This window comes from Myodes glareolus, chromosome 19, assembly GCF_982192425.1.
Source record: "Myodes glareolus chromosome 19, mMyoGla1.1, whole genome shotgun sequence".
Lineage (NCBI taxonomy): Eukaryota > Metazoa > Chordata > Mammalia > Rodentia > Cricetidae > Myodes > Myodes glareolus.
The window spans coordinates 21,712,642-21,740,104 of record NC_142044.1 but is presented as its reverse complement, the minus strand read 5'-3'; the positions used below and the strand labels follow the sequence as shown (position 1 = coordinate 21,740,104).

The 27,463-nt window shown below is 45.6% G+C and overlaps 1 protein-coding gene across 4 annotated transcripts in view; it reads right to left on the bottom strand.

Moving 5' to 3' along the window:
* Positions 1–22,670, bottom strand: part of Fer1l6 (fer-1 like family member 6) — a 154,169-nt gene extending 131,499 nt beyond the window's left edge. For 2 of the 4 annotated variants that reach the window (XM_085678956.2, XM_085678958.2), the window contains exon 1: positions 22,553–22,670. In XM_085678956.2, the coding sequence (XP_085535082.2) occupies positions 22,553–22,575 (23 nt within the window). In that variant the 5' untranslated portion in view covers positions 22,576–22,670. The remainder of the gene's footprint in view (positions 1–22,552) is intronic. The other 2 variants (XM_048457343.3, XM_085678957.2) reach the window with 2 other exon arrangements.
* Between the last annotated feature and the right edge of the window lie 4,793 nt (positions 22,671–27,463).

The window sequence follows — 27,463 nt, the reverse complement described above, 5'->3', positions numbered from 1 at the left end:
GCTTTTGGTCATGTTTATCATGGCAACAGAAACCAAGCTGGAACAGGGGAACTTCAGGATTTGTAACTCTACTCGGGCTTCTGCTCCCTCTCTACCTCCTGTCTGCCCATGATATGACCAGTGGTCTCACATACCCCAGACAAGAGCTGATTGCACCAACATTAGAAACTGCACTCTGAGCTCCGATTCCTTTTAATATTGATATTTAATATTAATATTTAATATTCAATATTTTCACGCCCCTGGCATCTATCAGCACTTTGTTCTTCCCTTCCTTACACACTTGTCATACTGACAGGACAGCTTTGAAAAGGCAACCCTCACTTTCATCCTATGCTGAGCATTTGACGGCAGTAGCCATGCCTGGCTTCTGTCTGAACCCAAGATAGCAATCACAGTATTTGGTATGTACTCAGGGTCCTGGAATGTTGGATGAGGGACAGTCGGAGGTGGATAGAACATGCGGATAGAAAAGCTTTACCAAAAAAAAAAAAAAAAAAAAATTCAGAACTTCTTTGTCCCGATTTTAAAGTGTGTTATATGAGTCCCTAAGGAGTTAAAGGTGGTGTGGGACTGAAACTGGGGAGAGAAAGTAAACGATCCACTCTGGGACCTGGCAAGCCATCAGTGCCCTGTTAAATGGGTCGTCAGTTCTGGCTGTCATCGGCCTCCATTCACTTCCTCCACTCACCTCCTTCACTAATGTATTCTTCTTTCTCATTCTCTTTCCCATGCTCGAATGTCTTCTATCGGCTGACAATTTTTCTCCTGTACAGTCTGTCACTCAGGAAGAGCCTATGAGGTTGTGTGTTTGTTTGTTTGGAGTACTTGGCTACACATGAGGCTAAGTGGGAGAGGTCATTTTGTCATGGCCAAAATCCTACTTTCTCATGTCTGGGGTACACGGGTCCCAGAGGCTGACTGGGAAAAAGGATGTGCATTTGCATAGGGACCTCGGGTCTAGGAATCCACACACCTGTGTTCTTCTGCCAGACATGGCTGCCGTGGGATTTTTCTCTGAGCTCAGGCCAGCTCTGCTCCATATAACCCCATCCCACCCACCCAAAAATCGGCATTTTCCTTCAACAGAGCCTTGCTTTGGGATCTTGTGCCGTACATAAAATGCTCCAAGGGCTAAAAATTAGTATCTAGTTACCTTTTTCTATCTCCTGAGAAAAGCAAAAAGAAGTTCCCACTCTTTCAAAGCACAGTGCTGTTTAAATTCAGTGTTAAAAAGCAACCGTCAAGGTGTTTCACCAACGACCTCATCTCCTTTGCAAACCTGGGCTGTCCAATCACTTCTGTGGCCAAGAGGAGCTGATTAGATCCAGGAGTCAAACTTTAATTAGTGCAGTCGAACGAGGCTCTCTAAATCCCTCGAACAGAGTCAGCTCAACGCAATTACTCACAAGCAGTGCCCAGTCAGCCGTACCCCAGACAGGACTCAGAAGGAGAAAAGAAAAATCCAACTAGAAATCCGGTGCTCCAGCTTTTCCTGGGTGGCCTGCCAGGACGGAAACAAAGCTGGAAGCTCACCTGTCCCTTCCCATGGCCCTCTGCAGGCATGTGGGGGGCATTTAGGACCGCTTCTCCTGAGTGGGACTTCTGCGAGGGTCACAGAGTCCCAGAAACAGGGCCGCACTGCCTCTCCCCGGCCGGTGCAACCTAGTTCTGGAGGATTCTGCTCAGATTCCTGTTACTGACTTGAGCAGAAGCTGTGGGTTGAGCCTTGTGGACAGGAGGAGATCCTCGCAGGCCTGTCCACTTCTTCAAGAGTGACTGTCCTTGGAATTTCAGCCATAGCTCAGGATTAAAACAGAATAAGTCCCCAAGTCCCAGAGAGGCCTCCCCAGACTCATTCTAAAATCACCAAGGAGGAAGGTCTAAAGCCATGCACACTCCCAGACCATGAGCTCAGGAGGCTCAGAAAAGACTTGTGGTTGATAGTGACTTTCAATTCCAGAACTGTACAATGAAGAAGGCTTCCCTGGTTCCCAATGCTTAAAGAGGGTGAGATCATAGAGGAGAACTCCAATGTGCATCTATCCATATACACATACATCGCTTCCCACACCTGCCTGAAACCTCAACTGATACAGTGGCATAAGCCATTTGTTAAGCAAGGAGAAGGGTGGAGCCAAGTCCCTGAGTATGTAAAGGAGAACTGCATGTCCTGTTTGTATGATGCTCTATTCTCCTCTGAGGACATAACCATAGAGTCCTAGAAGCGGGAGGAAGGCCGGTAGGGTTTTATAGTGTACTGGGTAAAAGTCAGGCTATAGTCTAACGTTGGTCTCATTCACTGTGTGACCTGGAGCAGACTGTGTAACCTCTCTGTGTCTCATTTTGTCATGAGTATCAAGCACCAATGGGTGCCTTCCTCTCAGAGTGCTGAGGATTAGGTGTGTTTCTGTGGGGAGGGCACCAGGCAGGCTCCTAGCCCAGCCACTGTTACTCTTACGGTACTGAGGCTCAGAGGAGGTGACAGCTGTGTCCCAAGTGGCCCATCTACACGCTGACCACTGGCGACAGATCTGTACCTCTTGCTGCTGGCTGATCGCTCCTCCTTCTGCGCTCTGCTGAGACTGAGCCAGTCTGCTATGATGCAGACACATGTCAGTACGTATTATGTATCCGTTCTATTCTGATGGATCAAAGTATGTTGAGACGGTCATCATAGACTCTGCTATTCTGAGCACCTCACTCGCTTCCCAACAGCCTTCGGTAAGGTGTTCGACCTCTCTTTCACATGAGGAAACTGACTTGCAAAATCTGGCTAGGGGTCAAAAGGCTAGGTGTGGTAGCACAGGCCTACAGGCCCAGCACTTGAGAGGCTGAGGCAGGAGAATCAGAAATTTGAGGCTAACCTAGGCTACATAATGAAACCTTGTAACACACACACACACACAAATAAGAAATAAATAAGCAAATATTTAGAAGAAAATGCAAATTCAGGTATCTACCTAACATCCCACTATCACCAAAGCAGGAAGCTCCCACCCCACACATCCTGTCTACCCTTCTCCGGCGACCTACACTCAAATGTCAATCAGAGCCACCGGTTTTTCAAGCCCCCACTAAGAGTTAGATACCATGCAGTTCTCGCCAAGTTCAGAGCACTTCGGCTCAGAAAGGTTAAGGAACCTGTAGCAGACACACAGCGACCTAACACTGACCATCTGAAGCCTCACCCTCCCTGACCCAGGTCTCTAAGGACGGGCACAGGGACAGCATCCCCAAGGACCTGCAGCAGCCCAGCCTGAAGGGAACAGAGCTCTGTGAAGACAAACAGAGCAGTGGGTCTCACCTTGACCTCCAGGCTCCTGAGCAGGCAAAGGAGCCCACACTCACTGACCCCCTGAGCTGGGAGGTGTGCCTGAGGGGAGGCGATGCCCAGCACTCGTCCTGGCTGGAAGAACGCTCCCCTTGGGAACAGGGAGGCTCAGCAGTGGAGGTGAGTGGTAGCAGCTGCCCCTCCCGCTGGGTGGGTATCGTCCCAGGAAGTGCCCTTCTGTGTGTACTTATGGCAGTGCCCTATCTCTGTTTGGAACTGCTGTGCTCAGGTTGGTTGCCAAGCCCAAGGGCTCTGATCAGCAAACGCCGAAACCCAGGACAGGTCCAGAGAGGAAGGCTGCCTACGTGTTTTTATCCAGGAACAGGAAATCACAGGTAGGTCAGGACTTGAAAGGGAGCTGGGGGTGTAGCTCTGTAGAAGAGTGCTAGCTAACATGTGTGAGGCCCTACCTCCTACCCCCAGCACCAGCAGGCTCAAGAGAGCCTAGCTCCAGACAGTGACAGATGAGTCCTGCCTGCATCCAGTCATCATGCTGGTGTCTGTAACCATGATCACTGTCCCTGTCCATTTGTAAGTTTTCATTGTTAAAATAATAATTATTATTAATATGTTATATATTTTATATCATACATTATATTAATATATGGTGTATGCTTCCACCATTAGGGAAAATGCCCCTTTTTAGAACATGACTTATTTCCCCTCTGTGTCCCCACGATCCACTATATAGTGGACACATGAGGTTTGTTCCTTAGTTCAATCCGTAGACATTCATTGTGGGAAATGCTGAGCTGGTGCAAAGAAATGCACAAATCAAAGCAGAAAAAAAAAAACTGTCAACCCCAGGAGCCAGACAGAGGGCTACCTCAACTCTAAGAAGCTGTCTAGCTACGAATTACCTAGCTCTCTTAGACTCTCTCTTTCCCAGTTTTTATCCCTGGCTGGATCTTCCCAGACAGGAAGAAGAGCTGTCAACACTCAGGCAATTAGTCATCTACGCCGCTCAGGGAAATGAGCTTCAGTAGGACGATGCTGTGCAGTCATTGATGTGTGACCTGCTGATACAATTAGCTTCAGATTCATTTCCAAAATGCTAAAGAGGATGTACTGCAGAGCAATGTCTGAGACGATCCCCGGCCTCCGTACTTGGGGGAGAAGGCCATCTCCACCGCCAAGGCTCGCCACCTACATGTGAGATCGTACAGACAGAGGTCACACGTGCCTCCCCTATGCTCTGCCGCCCACCAGAGAGAAGGTTCCTCAGCGTTCACATCGTTACTCCCCATTTAGCCTTGGTTACGACCTGTTTCCTTGGAGCTCTCCCAAAGCTTGTTATCATGATTCTGCAAACCCAAGTGCCTATTAGATGCCTGGCCCTGTGCTAATATGCCTGGTCCTGTGCTAAGATGCCTGGTCCTGTGCTAAGATGCCTGGTCCTATGCTAAGATGCCTGGTCCTATGTTAAAATGCCTGGTCCTGTGCTAAGATGCCTGGCCCTGTGCTAAGATGCCTGGCCCTGTGCTAAGATGCCTGGTCCTGTGCTAAGGTGCATGCCTGGCCCTGTGCTAAGATGCCTGGTCCTGTGCTAAGATGCCTAGTCCTGTGCTAAGGTGCATGCCTGGCCCTTTGCTAAGATGCCTGGCCCTGTGCTAAGATACCCTGGCCCTGTGCTAAGATGCCTGGTCCTATGCTAAGATGCCTGGTCCTATGCTAAGATGCCTGGTCCTATGCTAAGATACTTGGTCCTGTGCTAAGATACCCTGGCCCTGTGCTAAGATGCCTGGTCCTATGCTAAGATGCCTGGTTCTATGCTAAGACGCCTGGTTCTATGTTAAGATGCCTGGTCCTGTGCTAAGATGCCTGGCCCTGTGCTAAGATGTCTGGTCCTGTGCTAAGATGCCTGGCCCTGTGCTAAGATGCCTGGTCCTATGCTAAGATACTTGGCCCTGTACTAAGATGCCTGGTCCGGTGCTAAGATACCCTGGCCCTGTGCTAAGATGCCTGGTCCTATGCTAAGATGTTTGGTCCTATGCTAAGATGCCTGGTCCTGTGCTAAGGTGCATGCCTGGCCCTGTGCTAAGATGCCTGGTCCTGTGCTATGATGCCTGGTCCTGTGCTAAGATACCCTGGCCCTGTGCTAAGATGCCTGGTCCTGTGTTATGATGCCTGGTCCTGTGCTAAGATGCCTGGCCCTGTGCTAAGATGCCTGGTCCTATTCTAAGATGCCTGGCCCTGTGTTATGATGCCTGGTCCTGTGCTAAGATGCCTGGCCCTGTGCTAAGATGTCTGGTCCTATTCTAAGATGCCTGGCCCTGTGCTAAGATGCCTGGTCCTGTTCTAAGATGACTGGCCCTGTGCTAAGATGCCTGGTCCTGTTCTAAGATGCCTGGTCCTGTGCTAAGATACTTGGTCCTGTGCTAAGATGCCTGGTCCTGTGCTAAGATGCCTGGTCCTGTCTAAGATTCTCAGCACTATGCTATGCCTGTAGGAAATTGGGAAAATGAAGATAAAGAGAGAGCACTGGAATCATTTCAGCAGCTGATATACCTGTCACCCATAATAAGAGCCCCCTTAGGGAGTTAGGGATAGGATTAGGAATCAGGTATGATAAAGAGCTTTCACATGTGCTTGTGTGTTCATGGCAGCTAAGTGAAGTAGAAAAGACAGGTCCCCTGCAGGATAGAGTGACTGTTTAGTTGCCAAAGCCTTGACTAAATTACTCTAACAAAGGGCACAGCTGAAAATGATGGGGGGGGGGGGAGAAACTGCGCCTGAGCCCCAGCTGCAGGGAGGCTGTTGACTGACAAGCTGGCTGCAGTGCCTGGACCCACCTCTGTACCTGCATTACACTGAGGCCACACCCCAAATGGGCTGAGCCTAACTTAAGAGTACAGCAGTGAAAAGTGAATCCATTCAGGCTCCTTTCTGCAAGGGCTCCTCTAGGGAGCAACTTGGGACATAAGACACCTACTTCCCCCATCCGCCTAGAAGAACTGCCTTAGTTACCTCCTCCTCCTCCTACTTACTTTGTGTCACAGAGGTCAGAGCTGAAGCTCGGTTTGAATGTTCTCCTTGCTGTCCATTCTTTCCACTATGTCTATCCCAAGCGTTTCCCAAATTGATCTCCTCAACACACTGATGCAGTACTAGCATCTTCCTCTTGGAAGACCCAAACTACAAGGATCTGATCCAGGCCTTGCTAGTCACAAATCCATCTTGCCACGTATTTGAAAAAAAGCTTCCATTTTGAAATGCATATGGAGAGAATTGGGGTAAAGCCAATATCATCAGCTCCTTGGATTCCATCTAATCAGAAAAGATGTAATAAGAGTCTCCAAAAACACCCCCAGAATGTGGTGGTCCCTTTGCTGATTTAACAACAAAGCCATGTATTCAGGCTGTTCGTTCAGTAGGAGCCTCAACACAATCGAGTGTCAGCCCTGCACAGACCACGGTTACAGACCACTTGACAACACACGCACACATTCATCCTATCCTTAGCTTGCTAAGGGATCTCAAAAGAGATGGCGTGGTTTGTTCCTTTCTCATGCAACACGGCCATTGAAAAGCAATACAATTGCTGAAATCCAAGCTACCATCTGGCAGTGCAATCTTCTCTAGAAGGAGAGGAAATCAATTATTCTTTACATTAAAGCTGGTTTCCTCATTTTAGGAAATGACTTTGGCTTATCTAAAGCGTGTTCGATTTATCTGCTTCCTGAAAATGACCCTGGTACAAACAACGTATTTAATTTGTCTGCGAGTTTTAATCCCGGGCTCATTCGGTTGGCATCGCGCAGAGAATTCATCTTAGAAACAGTTGTGTTCAGTGTCAAGCGTCAGCAGCCAAACACGCACCTCTTCGGGGGTTTGGGTGTTGTGAATCCTATAGGTTCTGCCTCTTTCTTCCTGGAGTAGGCGGGTGGCGGGGCTCACATGGGTGGAACAAGGATACCCTTCCTCTGGTGGAGGAGGGAGACTCTTACAGTTTACCACTTGGAACCCCATCACCGATCGCTCACTAGAGCAGACATCTCACACAGATGGTATTCAGCCTCCATGGTTTTCAACGTAACCAGAACTGTTATCCTTCCTTTTCAGATGAAGAAACATGGGCCTCCGGTAATAAACTTACTGGTAGAGGATCATGGAATTTGCCGTTGACATGCCTTTCTTCCATCTTACGGCTTTTCAACAAAGCTCATTACTTTGAAAATTATGGGAAACATCAATAATACAAAAATTAAGCTCATTAGTAAATAAAGAAAGAATTAAGTTTCTCTCCTAAAGCTGCTGATGTTCCAGATGGGGAAATGAAAAGCAATTAACGAAGCTGTGTAAAAGTGGATTCTATCTAACAGGCTATAGCTGCCCAAGATGGCTTCTGGATTTGGAGTTAAAGTTACTTTGTGTGGAGGCCTCCGTTCACCCCTCTACCCACAGGACGGAAAGGCCAGGTGGAGGTGGTATGTGACTCCCAGGGTTCTCTTTTCAGGGTTAGAACAACCCCCAAATCATATTACATCATTCATGGGCCATGACTGATTGGACCATAAGTGAACTAACATTCTGGAAGAAATCATGACAGTGTAGAGTCAGGTGGGTGAGAGAATTCACATTCAAGTCAGAGACACCTCAGAAGCTGGTAAAGAGGCAGAATCTTACAATTCCCACAGGGAAAGGCAGTCTGCTGAGACCACAGTGTGCAAACGGAAAGACGCCTACTGCCTGTACTGCATGTTGGGTTGACGGAAGAGCGCAAGTAGGGCAGGGGCAGAAGAAAGATCAGTGGTCGTGGCGGCAGTAGACAAAGCCGAGACGGAGCAGCTGGATCATCATAAGCACCAAGCAACAAAGTGCCAGGGGAAGCTGATGCACCAGGTGGCCCCAGGAAAACCAAAGCACCTGTGTGAACCCCAAACAGCACAGGAACTCCTGAGAGATGCTCTCATTCCTGAGATGCACACTGTGATGACGTGTTTGGCCTCCAAAACGCTACTGTAGAAGGTTAAACGCTGATGATGAATGTTTTCATCAGTAACAGTAACTGCAGTAGCAGCGGCAGTTATCCATTTGTGCGCTTGTGTCTGGGAACAACAGCAAACACTTGTATGCACTTACTTCATTTCGTCTCCAAAGCTTTTCTGTAAAGCAGGAGCAACCGTCTCTATTTTCCAGAAGAAGATAGATAGATAGATAGATAGATAGATAGATAGATAGATAGATAGATGATAGATAGGTAGATAGATAGATATAGAGAGATATGTAGATAGATGATAGATTAGATAGAAGATAGATAGATGATAGATAGATAGATAGATAGATAGATAGATAGATAGATAGATAGATAGATAGATAGATAGATAGAGGGCTCAAAGTACTCTCCAGGACTCAGTCAGCCTTAGATGACGGGGCCAAGACATGACTCCCGATCCTTTGCTCTTAGCCTCTCTATTTTACTGCTAATATTTAGTATGTCCACTGAACAAACTTCCACCAGGGGCAGTGACTTGTGCATTGTTTTTCTGTGCAATCTAAACCCAAAGCACACTGATGGTACATGTCCCAGAGAAACTGTCACTGAAATTGGCAGGAAGGTGATTCTCATTCTATAAAATAATATCGTGTTATAATCCTCACTCAATTATTGGTGCGCAGTGAATGGTGGGGATGGCTGGTGCTGGCGCATTCTGATCAACTGAGGAGGTCTCAAACCCATCACCATCACCCTTGGTGTCTTCCCAAGCACACTGAAAGCGTCTAGAAGATAGAAACACCATGTGTTCATTCTCCTTGCCTCCAGCATCACAAACCAATAAATATACCACAGACACTCAGACTTTTAATAATGAAGAATATGCTGGAGAAAATTTAGTAATTCGATTCAACTATTTCACCTAGGAGACAGACCATGAACCAGCTTAGCCCTGAGGCATCTGGGTCAGGTTGGACAAACTTGGCATGAAACCTGAGAGACTCACCTATCTTTCTAGTGCCTCTGGGATGTCAGCATATGGTTTTCCTCCGTGCATGGAATGGTGTTGTGGGGAAGGTTCAGTGACAGGAGTTCATGTGGAAGAGGGCCTGAGTAATTGTAAAGCTTGTGGACAGCGCATGTGGGGGCATCGTGACGTCATTCACCCCTGTGTAGCGTCAGCTTCCCGGACACACAGTGAATGGCCATTCTCACTATATTATCTGTCTCTATAACAGACAGCTCTAATCACTTCCACACACTCAGCTTCACAGCGTTTGAAGGACTTTTGACAAGTAAATGTAAATGGTCTGGTTATCACCAGTGTCCAAGAAGGGTGTGTGTGTTCTGCTTTGGGATTTTTTTTTTAAAACCGTATCATCTTCTCTATTTTCCTCTTGTGGGTTTCTTTTCCTATAATTTCTAATCTCTACAGACTTGAAGGCAGAGGAAATTAAAACTAGTGTGGACAGATAATTTTATAATTGATTGATTATTCCTGTCATATTTTTTCATGCAGCAGAGTGGGGATGACTGAAACAAACCATTTACCTCTTCGTAGTAATTAGCATGTGCTTTCTGTCTCTTGTCACCGTGGATACCTGCCAGGTTGTGCCCTGCCGGTGTTTATGAGCCTAACCTAGACTATGCCCATGTGTTTTCCCTTCAACAACAGGGTTTGCACTTCAGAAACCTCTCACAGACAATGACTAACCCAACATCCATCTCTAGAAGTATTAGTGGTTATTGAGTAAAATCTGGAACCTATTGTTTTGCAAAGATTGAATTTAGACATTGGTTTCCATGGTTCTGGAATTGTGTGTGTGTGTGTGTGTGTGTGTGTGTGTGTGTGTGTGTGATGGATATTCTTGGTTGTCAACTTGACTTAATCTGGAATGAACTATAATTCAGAAATGAGGGGGCACACTTGTGCTCCAGACCTTGAGGCAAGAAGACAACATGCCTTTGATCTGGGTCTTGAGGTGGGAAAACATACACCTTTAATCCAGACCTTGAGGCTGGAGGGCACACATTTAATCTGGGCCACAGCTTCTGCTGGACTGATGATGGAAGAAGGAAGGGGGTGTGTTCATCCTTTGCCTACTTCCCCTTGCTTTGCCAGCACATCCATTTCTTCATTGGCATTGGAGCCCACTTCTTCAGGATTCTAGCATGTGTAGGATACAGCTGAGACAGCCAGCCTCGTGGGACTGAAAAACTACTGGATTCTTGGACTTTTTATTCATAGCTAGACATTGTTGAACTGCAGTCATTCCAATAAATTCCTACACACACACACGTGCACGCACACATGTGCACACACACCTATACACATACACACATGAATGAGAGATTCATTCTATAAGTTCTGTTCTAGAGAGCCTTGACTAATATAGTGTATGTGCATGTGTGTATGTGTGCATGTGTGTATGTGTGCATGTGTGTATGTGTGCAAGTGTGTGTGTGTGTTATTTTAATCAGCAGGGTTTCCATACTTCAGTTCAGTCTGTCTTATAATCAACTTGATCATCTTTTCCAGGAAGTAAGGAATTACTCAAAAAATGATGGGGAAATGGAGAGGGTGAGAACCTTAACTTTATTCTTAAATCTTTTATTTATGTGTTTTTGTTACATGTCTAGGTTCAAAAAAAAGTGTCAGATCCCCTAGAGTTGGAATTATAGGCAGTTGTGAACTACCCAATGTGGATGCTGGGAACCAGCTCGGGGCAAGAACCACACCTATTATTATTATTATTATTATTATTATTATTATTATTATTATTATTATTACTTGGTTTTTAGAGACAGAGTTTCTCTGTAACTTTGGAGCCTGTATTGTAGCTAGCTCTTATAGACCAACCAGGCTGGCTTTGAACTCACAGAGATCTGCCTGCCTCTTAGTCCCGAGTGCTGGGGCTAAAGGCATGTGCCACCACTGCCTGACTGAGCCGTAATTATTCTTGACAACTGAGTCATTCCCCCAGCCCTCTCCCACCCCTATTTTAAAGGTGAGAAAAATGAGGGTGCCTTTTGAAGGCCAGCCACTTGCTTGGGGTCACTCAGACACAAAGCAGTGGAAAGAAACTCCAACCCAGACAGGGTCTTTCTGAGCATATGAAGAAAAAAAGTCAAGCATCTGACTAATAAGGGACAACTTCGATATCCAAATAATGACAAGAATTGGTGGCATATGAACAAGCCACAAACACATATGGATATCAAAAAGGGGTGAGGTGCCTGGGAAAGAAATGAGAAATCTTAAAAACAAACAAACAAACAAACCAAACCAAAAAACTAGAGGAAATGGGTTAAGAAATGAAATCACCCTATTTACAGTGCTTTTAGTGATGATTAATTACCTCAGAATCATCCACAAAGGCTCTGCTCAGGCACCTCCTTGAGAAACAGCAAATCTGTCCCTGCAACCCACTGGACAGCCATGTCTGCGGTCTGTGGCTGCGGGCCTGATCGGATGAACACTGTGAGTGTTTCCCAGCTCCCATCCGGCCCTACTCACTGCCTTGTCTTTGGAACACAAGACTTCTTTTTTCACAACAGGTGTGTACCCAGCAAGGGCTATCTGAGGGAGCCAGGGGGTCCAGGCAGCCCCATAATGATCACCTTCCTCCATCCCACAAAGAGAAAGTTGAGGAGAAAGAATGGATCCTTCCCTGGAGTGCAGATCATGCCTTAGCCCCCTGTCTTGAGGGATTTTGATCTTGATCAATCCAGGGGAAAGCTTCCTGAGACCTTATGAATCCCAGATATACAACCACCCATAAACAAGTTTTCCCTATAAGATACCTTGACAGAGACTTAAAACTTCAGTGTGCCTTCCGGAGCCAACACCACCACTGTAACGACATTCAGTAAGGACGCTCCTGGACCACAATAGCAGGGTGGGACAAGCGTCATTCACTGTCTCCAAGAGGAAATCTGTCATGCTCTCTCAAACAGCTCCAGTCAAGACTCTCTTCTAAGTCCCCAGAAGCCTTTCTCACACCATCCAAACCAAGGCAATTAAGAGCAACACTCATCTATTGAGATATGACTTCCTGGGAGCCAGGCACGATGCCAGTGTTACACAAATACCACCCTATTTCATCCATGGAAACCCCTAATGGACACACCAATTTACTCCTATTGTTAAAATGAGAAAATGGAAGAAGTCTAGAAAATGACTGTCTTGGGACCGCTTTGACAGAGGGTGGTAGGACACGGGAGTTCAACTGAGGCAGGGCCTCTGTGACCATGAGGTTAGTCACTGTACCTCCAGCTCAAGTGTCTATACGCCATTGTTAAAACTCATATAAATAGCACTTTCTGCTTCCCTCCAAGTGTGTGTGCGCATGTGTGTGTGTGCGCCCACGCATGTGTGTGTGTTACTTTTAATTCACTTACATGATATAAAATTATAAAGCATATTTCCAGATACCAAAGACACATGCTTCAAAAAGAGAGATGCAGCTATAAAAAGATGCAAACCAGCACAAGAGGCCTGGGCCTGCGAGGAGGGGTGGATTGGTTGTGTGTGAGCATACCTGCCCTCCAGGTCATAGCATCAGTAAGGGTGGAAGCCAGATTGCTTTGAATCCCATTGTCCTAGGAAACAGAGGCTGAGCCAATGTCCCTTCCATGGTTGCTCTAACCCCCTAGTTCTCACACTTGACTATATTCCACAACATCTGCTCTTCATGCTAACGACTACTATACTCAGTGTGTAAGTTAAAGCCAACTTCAACAGTAGAAGTGTGGAATAGTAGAAATGTCACGAGGCCTGGATAAAGGACACTTGTTTCCATGATGACTGACCTAATCCATCCTTGATTCAAAATTCTTCCTATAAAAGGAACGATGCCGTAATCTTTTATTAATTAAATTTATTTTGTGTGTATGAGCATATGTATGTACACCATAGGTGTGCAGGAGCCCTCAGAGGCCAGAAGAGGGCTCTAGACCTAGAACTGGAGTTACCGGTGGTTGTGAGCTGTTGTGGGGATACAGGGAACTGAACTTTGGTCCTCAGCAAGAGCAGCAAGAGCCCTTAACCACTGAGCCACATCTCCAGCCTGAGGCAATAATAATTTTAACAACTTTCTGTTGGCACTGGCATAAGCTCTATCGGGTAAGAACTAGTGCCCTGGAAAAGAGATAGGATTCTGGAAGCAGAGTTAAGTTCACCTCTTGGTTTTACTGACAACGTAGTTATAACTAAACCACGTAATTGCCTCAATTTTCAGTGACTAGAAACAGTGAAAACCTGTTATTGTGGCTGTACATGTGTAGGAAATGCTCTAAAGTCTCAGAGCACACAGCTCTGCTTGGATTCTCTCTCTCTGTCTGTCTGTCTCTGTCTCTCTCTCTCTCTGTCTGTCTCTCTCTGTCTGTCTGTCTCTGTCTCTCTCTGTCTGTCTCTGTCTCTGTCTGTCTCTCTCTGTCTGTCTGTCTCTGTCTCTCTCTGTCTGTCTCTGTCTCTGTCTGTCTCTCTCTGTCTGTCTGTCTCTGTCTCTGTCTGTCTCTCTCTGTCTATCTCTGTCTCTCTCTGTCTGTCTCTCTCTGTCATTCTCTGTCTCTCTCTGTCTGTCTCTGTCTCTCTCTGTCTGTCTCTCTTTCCCTGTGTATGCCTCTCTCGTTATGTCTATCATCTATCATCTTTCTTCCTTTCTTTATCTCTTTTCCCTCCCTGGTCCTCAGCAAGAGCAGCAGGACCTCTTTCCCTCCCTCCCTTTCCCACCGCTCTCGTGTGATGCACAATAAATAGGTGGTCCATGAGTGACTAAAAGAATCAAATCACGTGTATCTAGTGAGACTGTTTTCTTTGCTCCAACCAGCTTTTAGTATTGTTCAAACCAAGAATCTGGAAAATTCCACACAGAATTCCTGTAATCAGGCCCTCTTTATAGCTCACCTTTTAATTGCCAGGGGATCCTGCCCCTGTGGTTATAAGTGAATTCCTAGCTCATGGCTGTTGATTGCACCAGTGTGAACTCACTTTCCATTTCCCTTGGAAATGTCTGGCTGGTGTGTATCACTTTCTCCAGGAGACCTTATCAACAATGAGTTGTTCTAAGTAAACAGTGAGTCCTTTAAGAATGATCTGGAAGACAGTCTTGTCCACTCTTATCTTTCAACAGCCAGCAGGAAATGCAGATGAAACAATCCTGTCCCCCTGTCAGTTCCCGCCCACTCCAGTTACAGCATCTGGGTTTCTTGACGCTAACGTATAGAAACTCTCTCTGCCTAGACTTTATTCTCTTTACTTATTTTTCAAATCCTTGTGCCCCCACCCTGGTAAGTGGTGTCTTTGTCAAAGCTAGTCTCCGCCACAAGGAGTCCCAGAAAACCAGGCTCAGATCCTCCAGATCTAAGGAGCTCTACCCATCTCACGGCAGCTGGCCCCTGGGTAGACCCTGCTGTTGAACACAGCCGCTTCTTCACCACCTTGGAAACCAAAGGATGTTACCCCAGACCCTAACACAGCTCTTTCTAATATGCAGACCTATCTGTCCTTCCCCTGACCAGAGTCTCTAGGCTACACCAGCGTAGGCTTCCAATTCCAAATCTGAAAGGTGAGCATCTGATTGATAGACAGAGCACAGATCACATGCCTGCATCCCAACAGCCAGTGCCTGGTATGTACCTTGAGCAAATTTACGACTCAGAAAGGAAAGTCTAAAGGTACGGAACAGACAGAAGGAGAAAACAATGGCCCCCCTCATCACCACCAGGCGGCAACAATATTAGTTAACCCTATGTATAAAGTGAGGCCAGGTCTGCCCCCAGGTATGGTTGAGGGGAAGGTTTTTGTTGTAGAGATGAAGGAGAATACAGCCAGAGGCACCTGGGAGAATCCAGAGCAGGGAGCAGAGCATGAAACACGGCCCACGTGATGGGGTTGGGGAGGGGCGCAGTGGGAGAAAATAGCATAAGAGAGGGGCCCAGAGCTCACAGCTGAAACGGAAGTGTTATATAGGAATCAAAAGCTGGGGGAAAGAGCTGGAAAAATTGGGGGTAAGGGGCAGGGTGGGTGAGAAGAGTCGGGGTGCCAGCAAGGACTCTGGATAGGTATATCCAGTGCTGAGAGCCTGGAGGCAGCATGGGCTTTGGTATGCTAACAGTTAGTCATTTGTCCCGAGTTTCTTTTGGACCCGACACCCACATGTCCTTTTTGGTCCCCAGAGCAAGCACATTGGAATCTTCATCTGTTACTTTCCTATGCAAAATTAGCATTCAAAATTTTACAGGAAAAAAGAAAAAAAAGAGAAAACCTTTTCTCCGAATTTTATTAAAAGATAATATACACATCAGTGCAATTCTTGATTTGTACTCAAGTATTGGGAGAAAATTAATATTCCTATCTAATAATCCTTTGTAGCAGTTATATAAATAACTCTTATCATTGTTCATGATATACACAAGATATCCATTTCCAAAATGGAAAAGTAAAAGCTGTGAGGAAAGCCGAGCAGGAAGTCCTGTGACGGACAGATGCAGGAGGGTAGCTGCCATGCAGGAGGGTTGCTGGCACAGCTTCACGGAGCAGCCATCCTGCCCGCGGAATCTAACCCGGCTCTCTAACCAAGACGAGTGAGGAACACTGAGAGGCAGCAATAAATGCGGCCTATTTTTATTTTGTCAGGGCTTAGGATTCTCTGCTCCGATAATGCGGGCATCAATAAAGTAAGACGAGAGCAGCCATCCCACCCAGCCATTAACAGAAACACAGTTTCTGAGGGGGAAAAAGGCACCGAAGGAAGATTGCCACCGTGACAAATGGTGCTGTCACACAAGCCGCCATGAAGATTTTCAAAAGTTAATATATTGATTACAAAGTGCAAGCAGCAAAAATTCCAGTTTAGTACGGGACACACTGAGCTGTCCCTTGGGCATTTAGACAAGGAGATGTAATTATTGTCAATGAATCTTTTCTCTCAACAGTCACAAGTTTTCCCAACAGGTAAAAAGGTTCTGTCGGTGGTGACTGCTTTCATTAGAGTCCCAGAGAGGAGAAAATAAAGTCCCCTCCCCAGGAAGCCCCGTACCTCACCCAGCTGCTGGATTCAGAGTAGCTGCCCACCTGCCAGTGGCTTTAGTTCAGTCAAACCCTGAAGATTTGTCCCAAAATGAGGTTGACCGCTGATTCCTCATGAGTAAATTGACTCATTACTATGCCCCTAAATTCTGCCCTTTTCGTTGCCTGTCATGTCCACAACCCTAGGAAAATTACAAAACTCCTCGGGGGTTCTTGCTTTATAGTCAGTCAAATGGGACTCACGCGGGCATCTAGGTCAAAAGGTATCACAAACGCCAAACAAATACATTAGCGCAAAATAATGACACAGTGGTTGTCATATAAATAATGAATGGGATATGGCACAGGCCCATGTCCTTTCATATTTTAATCACTTACTTTCATTTTGTGTGTGTGTGTGTGTGTGTGTGTGTGTGTGCGTGCGCACAATATGGACCCTGGGAATCAAACTCTGGTCCTCTCTGAGAGTGGAAAAGTACTGTTAACCCCTGAGCCATCACTGCAGGTCCCAAACCCACGTGTCTCACCTGCAGTCTCTGGAGCCAATGTATTAGGAAGCTCGAAATTTCTCTTATTTTAGAAAGACGAAGTACCTAATTATCCCCCACTAGCGTTCAAGATGGCATTTTACAAGCAAATGTGCTAGTGTTCCTATAGTAAAATAGACAGACAGTCACACTAACTGGGACAAAACAATAAAGAGCCATGTGTCCATTTCCAAAAAAAGATTTTGTGTCATGCTTAAAGAAAACTATTTTTTTTTAAAGAAATGTATGGATTTAGAAATTGTGTGCAGGGACTGTGAGCCCAGGTGGTGGCTAAGTCACAGGGTGTCCTCTGTAGCGCCTCTTGCCCCAAGTCTACCCTGTTGCCAGAGTCTTCCAAACGTGATGAGGTTCCTTTTTTATTATTTATTCCCCCTGTGTGTTTGTAGGGTGCATACGTGTGTGTATTCACATTTTTTTGTATGTGCATGGGCCCATGGGTGTGAAGGGCCAAGTGAATGAAGGCCCAGGATTGTTGTCAGGAATCTGCCTCCATAGCTCCTCCACCTTCTACCTTATCCACTAAGGCAGGGTTTCCGGGTCAAATCCATTGCTCAGCAGCGTGTTTAGTCTTGTCAGCCAATGCTCTGCATTCTGAGGCTGAAAGTATAGGTGGCATACCACATCTGCCCGGCGTTTATGTGGGTGTCTGGGGATCTGAACTCTGGTCCTAAGGCTCGTACTGCAAACACTTTAGCCCCCGGGGCCATCATCCCAGCACACCCACTGGGTTTCTGTTTCACCCCTGTGTTGTCTGTTGGCAGCCATGACCTCTTGCTGCATAAATTTTCCATTCTTAACCATAATACAAACTATCCTTCTCTGCCTAGCGATCTCTGCAGCCACCGCCCCATGCTGCCCCGCTTCTCCTGGGCAGACTCCTGTGAAGTCTCTGGCAAGTTTAGGCAGAAGGTTGATGCACCAGAAGTGTTTGCTGCACCTGCAGGATCCTCCTTTCAGAGGGTCTCCTCTTCTTCCCGCCTCCTTCGCGTCCCCGTGGCCTCCTGTGACTCAGACACAAGCCCTGCTTATCTCTCAGCCACAGATGTCACCGTCTGTCAAGCAAAACAAACATCCCTGTCCTCAAGCGACAATCCGTTTGAGAACCAGAATCTCAAGACGTCCTAGACTTAGAGGTGACGTCACAGGAGTCAGCAGCTATTGGACCCAGGTAGCAATTGCTCAGTGCAAGGGTCACGGAAAGTTATGACAGGTGGGAAGGAGGAATTGGCTTGTTTCAGGCTGGCCACAAGTAAGGTTGCATGCAAAGCATCTGAAATCCCAGTCCTTATGGGTTTACATAGGAAACAACTCCTGACCTCACCCACCAGCAGAAGTGACTCCTCCCAATGCTATGGCAAGTCCCCAGGAAGACAAATATCTACACCTTAACTTTGCAGGGGGAGATTCCCCCCCCACTCCACTGCAGCTATTCACTATTGATTACAACTCCAGCTGATCCCATGTGGACCCCCTGGGTGAAGGACCCCTCAATACCAGGGGCTGGTGTGTTAGCAATATTCCACTTCCAGCATCAAGGGAGAGATCACAAAACCTGTGTTAACTGACCAGCATCTGACCCTCCTCTCTGTCTTGTTCAAGGGCCTCCCACAGATGCCGCTTTGATGAGATTAAAGCTTTTTTTAAGAGCTCCAAAGCATGATTACTCATGAGCACCAAAACTCCACCCGGTATTTTCTGTCCCATTTCATTTAAAGCAGCAGCTCTCAACCTGTGGGCTGCTGCCCCTTTAGGGTCACCTAAGACCAGCAGAAAACACGGATATTTACATCACAATTCACAACTGTAAAATATTACAGTTACAATGTAGCAACAGAGACAATTTTATGGTTGGGGGTCACCACAGCTTGAGGAACTGTGTATTAAAGGTCCAAAGCAAAATGAAGGTTGAGAACCACTGCTCTAAAGATAACCACTCTTAACCCTCTCCAAAACACTCCACACTGCACAACTCTGGACATAAGCAAAACTGAGTTCATAAGGATATTTATTATGTAATTGTTACATAAGAAATAACTCAAACATCCGGCAACAAGGATCTAAATAAAGCAACACTGTGTACATAATGAAAAAGATAGAAAATAAAAAGCAGTTGTTGGTGACGGCTGTACAAGTGTGTGTTTGTTGAACTGAAAAGGTGCCCATCACTCAAGACTCCCTTGGTCCGAGAAGAAAACGTAAGAAGTTTTAACACTCACAGTGTCCTAGAACGCTGAGATGAAAGAAACCAGAAAGATCACAGGCTCCTTTAATGTTAAATGCTGTTCATTCATCCGCCCAGTGATAAGGCATTCGGTGTGTGTTGAAAAGTGGGTTAGGGAGCAGTGTGGAGAATAGGATGCAGTTTCTGTGGCAATCATGAATATATGCATAGAAGGGTACCTGGAGGGATGTTTCATCAAAAGTGTTTCTCTCCGGGATGTAGAACTGGATTCATTTTATCTTTGTCTTTATGTCTGTGCTTTCCTGTGTTCTTTTCCATATTTATAAAGATTGTGCATTACTTTTGCATTCTAAAAGTATTGTGGAAGTTCCTGTTTTGGCAAAAGAGGTAATACCTGAAGCAAAGAAATTCTCATCAAATTCTAGTTAAGTGGAAACTTCCCAGAGTCCTTTGGGTGCTGTGCGTGATTTGCATACATCTCATGAATAAATGAAGCTCTGAAGGACCATGCTAAAAGTCAGAGTACATAAAAAATACCCTCGCTTGTTTTCTAAAGAAGTGCTGAAGACCACTTTGGTGTCAGCTCGGTGCTTTGCACTTTCAAATGACTTTCACTCTCGATGTCTCATTTAACCTTTAAACAAGCTAGTTGCCCAAACTGAACCTTCCCACGTTTCTTTGGTCACCACCAGTTTGTCATCACTGTTTGCTGGCAGGCTGGCTGGCTGGATGGATGGATGGCTGGATGGATGGATGGCTGGATGGATGGATAGGTGGGTGTGTAGATGGATGGATGGATGGATGGATGGATGGATGGATGGATGATGGTTGCGTGGAAGAATTAGAGGGTGGGTGGGTAGATGGATGGATCGGTGGGTGGGTAGATGGGTGGATGGATGGGTGGTTGGGTGATTGCGTGGGTGAGTAGATTGGTGGATGAATTAGTGGGTGGGTGGGTAGATGGATGGATAGGTGGGTGGGTAGATGGGTGGATGGATGGATGGATGGATGGATGGATGGATGGATGGATGGATGGATAGGTGGGTGTGTAGATGGGTGGATGGATGGATGGATGGATGGATGGATGGATGGATGGATGGATGATGGTTGCGTGGAAGAATTAGAGGGTGGGTGGGTAGATGGATGGATCGGTGGGTGGGTAGATGGGTGGATGGATGGAAGGATGGATGGATGGATGGATGGTTGGGTGGATGGATGGTTGGATGGATGGATGGATGGATGGATGGATGGATGGATGGATGGATGGTTGCGTGGATGAATTAGAGGGTGGGTGAGTAGATGGATGATCGGTGGGTGGGTAGATGGGTGGATAGATGAATGAATAGTTTGTAGATAGATAAATGAATGAGAAAACAAAGGAATTAGCACACCTCTTTTACTGACAAGAAAACTGAGAAGCAGGGGTAAACAATATGCCTACGGGGATATAGCCAGCAAACCATAAAACCACCAGATTGGACTCATTATCCTAACTCTCTTCTACACAAAAGGCTACCCCAATCTCATTATTTTTCAGGACATACCTCAATGTTATAAATACCACTGATTAAACAAGAGTCATAGTCAAAACACCACAGCAGAGGTGTTGACCTACCAAATCACTTCCGGCCCCAGCAACTGCACAGGCCCTTAAAGGCTCCCTGCCAGGCCAGGCCTTACCTCATGACTGTTGCATGCAAGCAGGTCCTAGGTGTCAGAAGGGTACTGTGTGGGCTTAATGGAGGAGCACTTGCTTCCTGGTGCAGAAGTATTTCATTATAGTAGCAGCAGACATGTGCATGCACCATGCTAAAAATCCCTCCACACAGAGGGAGGATTGCTACTCAGAGGAGAAGCTGCTCTCTTCACACAGAGCTTTTACACAGCCACTACAAACACCAGCATCCCGGTGAGTCCACTGTGCAGAACAGAGGGAATCAAATGCCTTGCCCTTTTCTAAACATTATTTTGAGATGTGGCAGCGGCACAGTTTAGGAAATGAAACAAATACAATCAATCCTTAATAAATACGCAAAATGCTGCAAGACCCACCCTCATCGGGAGCCCAGCATTCTTTGCATACATGTTCCGGAAAGCAATTGGAGAGCCCCTGATTCTCAGTGTGCTATAATCCAAGAAGGAAGGGGATCTGTCCTTGAGTGATAGATAGATTCTAGGTTATAACAAGTGAAAGGTTTCAAGAAGACGAAAACACTGGGAAGCCTGAAGGAGCTTTATTCCCAGAAGAGGAAATCTAGAGTTCGCCTGCATGAAGTGACCTTGACCAAGATCTTCCAGAATAGGTGGTGCTTGTAACCCGAAAGGAAAGTGGGCCCTCAGCTATCGGTACTGGCCAGTCTTCACAGAAACACTATTATCAAAGGTATTTACTGACAAAAAGGGCAAAATGGACATATGTACGCACCTATCGACCGCATTCTGTCTCATCTCCACTTGTCTTGCTATCTAGATCTTTCTTCTGGAACATTTTCCTTCACTCCAACCTCCACCTCCATGCTCAAGACTATTATCGACTAGTCCTTCTTCCGGCTTACAAATGTGTTCTCTAAGCACACTTTTCTTCCCCCAAACAGAGGCACTTCTGCCCAAGCTCCAACATAATTCTTTGATGTCTCTACCATATTATTTGTAACACATAAGCTTTCAGTATTTAGCAGCACCACCAATCTGTAAACATTCAGAGAAGGACATCTGGTGGACCCAGTAAACCACTATACTCATGATATAATCAATAAGTATTCAATAAACAATTGGTTAATTTTTTTTTTCAATTACCCATTACCTCAATTCCATACCAGAATTCAGATCCTGGCCCCGATTTAAACTTTCATATACTGACATATTTTTTCACTATCACTTCGAGGATGAAAGCACACAAATCAGCTCCTTTCACGCAGCCCCAACAAGGCCTTCTCTAAATCACGAGGCTAATACTCTCTGGCCCATGAGGCCATTGTCATCACCAGACCCATGTTTCAGCCTCCTCACAGCTTTCTAAGCAAGTCTGTGAGGGAAGCCAATGACTAACAATACCTGAGGAAAGGCTGGAAAGGTCTCAGCCCACACTGAGCGACTGAGAGAAGAAAGTTGGCAGAGAAGAATGATGACCATGAGCGAGAAAGGACCGACGGGCTGGGAAAGCCAATGCGTTTACTCCAGTACCGTAAGACAAATCCCCACTTTCTGATCAAAGGCGTTTAATATCTGTTACAGTTCAACTCCAGGGGTGAAAAGAACTGCTTCAATTAGTTTAATTAGTAATTTAGTTAGCAATGGCTATCTCCAGTGAGTCGTGGTTACTAAAATGATATTTATTTTCTCATCATGTAAGAAGTGTATCTTTCAAGTGCATGATCAGCACCAGTTGTTCCTCTGGTCCACGACTTTTGCCTGCTAAGCTTTAAAAATCCTAGTTATTTAAGGAGGAAGCCCCTTACTCCAGGCTCCCCTGGCTGTGGCCACACCCAGAAACCATCAGTAAGAGAAAGCAGTACGTTACTTGGCTTTAGGTGGCTTCTCCATTCTTTCTTCCTTTTCTTCGTGGCTCCTCTGGTCCAGGAACTAGCAAAATCCTAGTGTCTGGTTTTATCTAGGTTCTGGACACAGGCTTTTGAGTTTCAGAGTAATCTGGTGGGTGAGGCTATTTGGGGGTGTGGCTGAATCAACAAGGCTGGCTGTGTATGGCTGTCTGCAGGCATCATGTTACCCAGGGCAATCAAAGGTACAAGATAAACTGTCCCCTAAGAAAGAACCAAGCTGTCTGGCTTCTCGGTCACTCTTGATGTCTGGTGTGCTCGTTGGGTCCCTTCAGGGATAGAACCAAGAAGCAAATGCCTTCAATTCTCAAATATTCCTCTCAGAATTGCAATAAGACCATCTCATCTCAGAGAGAGTATTGGTTGTAACCAGATCATCCAGTATTCCTAGAATAAGGATGTTGGCACGAACCCTTTTATGGTGATGTAATGTTCTGTCACCTGTCCTGTTCAGAATATAACTGTTGGATATTTTAAATATGGCTAGTGCAATCGGATAAGTTTGTGTAATTTAGTGCAAATGTAATCAGCCACATGTGACTATGGGATACTGTTTTAAAGACCACAATTAGAAAAAAGAACTCATAAATTTTATCTAGGAAAGAAACCTAATAAATTGTTGGGGCCCATGACTCTCAACCTTTGTAGCTGTGAGATCTTTATTTTTCCCAGTGCTACAATCAAGGCAAGGGCCTCATGCATGCTAAGCAAATGCTCTTCCACTGAACCCTGTGAAACTCATTCTTGATATCAAAGATGTTTGTAGCGTTTGCTGGTTCTAATAGAACACTTAGCATGCATGAAGAACATTATAATGTCTAAAATGAACAAAAGTTCTATTGAATTTTAATTAATAAAGAGACCAGAACTAATCATTCCATACACTTTTAATTTACTTTTAATTAGGAACATCAGGATGATAAAAGTACTAAAAATCCCATACTTTTACCTGCACTGTGTTGGCTACTACAGCACCCTGAAACACATACACAGCAGATGCAAATACCATGTGGCTTTGCTCTGCCCTCACGTGTCTCTAACACATGGATTCTCAGAGCCTCCAGAATAACTACATAGCCACCAGTGACCGTTCCCAAAGGAAGAGCTCGTGTGGAAGTCAGGGGCTTCCAACCCCTGGTGTTAGGAAGGGTGTGGAAGGGAGGGAAGTAGAGAGAGAGAGAGGGAGAGAGACCCAACAAAAGAGGAGCCTTCCCAAGTCATTCATCAAGTAAACCAACATGATACCAGCCTGGCACCCCAACTCCAAGAGCCAAAGAAAAGAAAGAGCTACAAACCCACAAGAGACAGACATAGGATTACACTGAAAATTACCTCCTTTTCTTCATTCTGTTGGATATAGGGGAAAATGAAAGGAGCAGTTTCTAACTATAAAAGTGTGTAATGAGCCATTAGCATGAATATGTCTGTGGAAGAGGACTATGAGAAAATGAACCAGAGCCATTGGGGTGTTTTACTAGAATTCAATAACTTTTGAGATTTTATGTTAAAGCTTTCATTATTTTCCAGCTCTTTGTGGGTTTTACTCATATCCATGGGTATTATCCTAGAAATAAGTAATAAAACAGAGATCATTTCTTTAAAATCAGTCGGCTTAATTTTTTTTTTTTAAGATCAGTTCTTTGAGAGGTTTTGGTTTTTGTTTTAATCAGTTCTTTGAGAGTTTGGTATGTGTTTCCCATACACTCAGGGGTCTTGCGGATACAGGATAGAGGTTAGTGTCATCAGCTTTGACTTCAAAACACGCCAGGGCATCAAGGCTGGGATCTGGCCCCTGGAACCATCAGAATTATTTTAAAACATTGACAAGTGTCTCGACGTGCCTGGGTCTCAAATTTCTTATCTGTTAAATGGGTTTAATCTATCATCTTGCAGTTCATGAGAAACCCGCATCATCGCATGCCACATGCGCTCTCCAAAGACCAGCCACTGTGAGGCTGCTGAGACGTCCGCCCAGCTCTCACCTCGCTGAGGACTCTGCAATAATGATGCTGGAAGCTACTGATAAACAGGAAGTCAGGAGCTGAGGCTTCGTGGACGCCCTTGTTTGTTTACTCGATGTCAAACAGCTCCTCTGCTGTGAGCAGAAGCCAGAGGCAAAGCCCACCATAAATCTAGGGTGTGAGGAGTAAGCAGAGTTCACAGTGTGCATGCCAGCTGTTCTCACTCCCAGGGTAAATTTGCCCTGCGGTTCTCTGGAATGAAACCAACAGACTGTTTGCAGAAGAGCATGGGAATTCAAAGCACCTGTACTCCAGAGACGCAGCCTAGTTAGTGTAGGCAACAGCTACCCTTCTCAGCACCAGGAGCCCTGAGTCGGAGGATTTGATCTCCGCATTCATAGCTATGCGTCTCTGGGCAGGCCATTATCCCGCCCTGGGCTTCTAGAGTCCCTTTCTCCTTCATAAACAAAATAGATTAGGTAATGTCTAGCCACCACTAGAGCCGTTGCTGCTGCAGCATCCCAGGATGAACTGATTAAACCAACCAGAAAATGGGCACAGAATACAGAGCGCCAGAGATGCCTGGGCTGTTTGACTTCTCATTCTCAGTCTCTGAGTCTTGGTTTTCATAAGGATAATGAGCAAGGCTGTTGGAGGATTTTCAGTGGTTAATGTAGAGTACAACACGGTGCCTGGGCCACCGCAGATGCTCAGTAAGCGATGGCTGCCACCACTGTTATCATCAGCCTTGTCATTCTTGTTACTTCCGTCCTAAAGGCTTACGTCTCAAAGATGTTTTTATCACATAGCAATCACAAAGCATCCAATAACAATGCCAGGACGTTCTTAACAATTTTTCTGAAACTTGATCTTTTCCTCCTGTGTGTTAATCGCTATTGCTCTTCATTTTCTGCCCAAGATCATTTGTTTCTATCACTTTAACTATTTACTTAGCAGCAACAAACAATATGTCTGTGACATCGGCTCCACCATGATCATCAGCATCACCCGCGTCATCGCCACTATCATCATAGTTACCGTCATCCCCATTTCTAATTTTCCAGCACCTGAGGCCGGCCATCCTGAGCTGCTTACCCCTCTAACCCTCAACACCTTCAAGGCCCCTCCAACCAGGATATCGAGCGAAACCTTCGGACTCTGAGGTTCATGACTCTTACATCCTGTCATCAATTTTACAAATTAACTCAACGTTTCCCTCGCTGCTGCTGCCCTAACGAGTTTTAATACATTCCTTTTAAGGTCAACTCATTTCCTCATATGTAGAACGTGAAAGACATACTCCTAACTCATCTCTCACTGTACACAGCCGTTTTTCTTCCTCCCGTCAGTGCCGGAGAAATCTTTTCAGCACCATTTCCAACAAGTCCTCTCCAGGATCACAGCCCTCATTTCCTGCTCAGTAGAGAGTGTCATAAAAGATCCACTTCCCTCTACATCCTGCTGACCACTCGGTCCCAGCCACTTATTTCCACTCATCCCGAGGAAGACTGGACCCCAAGCATGGCTTGCATCTTTCTTCCTCTGAATCTTTACCTGAACCTCTGCCTGCACACTAGAGTTATCTGAAGGTGTTATTTTGATCACAGTGTTATCATAGTTTTTTTTTCTAACCTACTGAAAATGTTTTAAAAGATCTTTAGCCAGGTGTAGTGGGGCTCACCTGCTGGTGGAGGCCAGCCTGGGCTACATAACAAGACCACACATGAAGAACTCTCTAGCTCCCCATGAAGAATTCATACACTACACGGTCAACTGCGCTGAGAAATGAATCGTCCCTTTTCAGTGGGCACAGATCCCTCTGTGCCCACAGTTTCTCATTGTCTTATATCTGACTAGACTCACTCACAATTGTGACAAGCCAAGTTCCTTATACCCTGCAGCTTGTAACCTTTGCCTTCTAATCTCCAGAAATGTTCTATCATGCACGCTTCTTTTAGATTCAGAGGGGGCCTTCAAATCATATCTTCTCTGTGAGTTTACGTTGGTTCCAAGATAGAATTAATCTCTTCGTTCTCTGTCCTCCTTTAAACTTATTAGCTGGTGCCTCTACCTGCATCCACTTAAAGACCAACTCTCTCCCTTCCACTGGGTTATAAACCAAGGCATTCTAATTCAGCTTTGTGTCTCCCATATTGCCTAAGACCACACTTTACCCTTGGTAAATGTAAAAAAAAAAAAATCTTGACTTGGATTTGGTTTACTTCAGTTCAATCAATGGTTAAATTTGCTGGTAAATTCCAATGTAACTCATCTCTGATAGTGTTTTCCAGGTCCACTTCCAGTACTGACAGCACCTGCTTCCCACACAGGGCCTTATCAAGTTAGAAAACAAATGGCTTTTCTAAGTTCTAGTGATGTCAGATTTACGCTCTTCAATCAATCATCATCCGAGGAGGAGCAAGAGCAGTGTATTGTCTTTGGCTGTGAACCAACACTGAGCCCAGACTCAGAGTATGCCACAAAGACTTCCTGAGAGGAGAGAGTGGAGAAAGGAAGGGAGAATGGGGAGAGGAAGGAGGAAGAGAAGGAGGGAGAAAGAGGCTCATTCTCCACCTTCAGATGGGGTTAAACTGCCCTGCACTGTGTTCTATTCACAAACTCCACCCTGCTTAAATGGTAGATGCTCCCCCCACACAATATTTACTCCTAAGAACCCATTGTGTTCTCATTGCATGCAGGTTACATTTTTGTGAGTTACTTTCTCATGGTTTGGCATTTTCTCTTCTCTTATAACACAGAGCCTGGATCTGATTTAAGCATGTAGTGTTTTATCAGGATCTGTGATAAATTCTAAGGTAGGAAAAATGCATTCCATTCCCATCATGGGATGATTCCAGCCTATTATGGGAACAAATAAAGTATTTGGATAATTAGTATCAAATGCTACATATA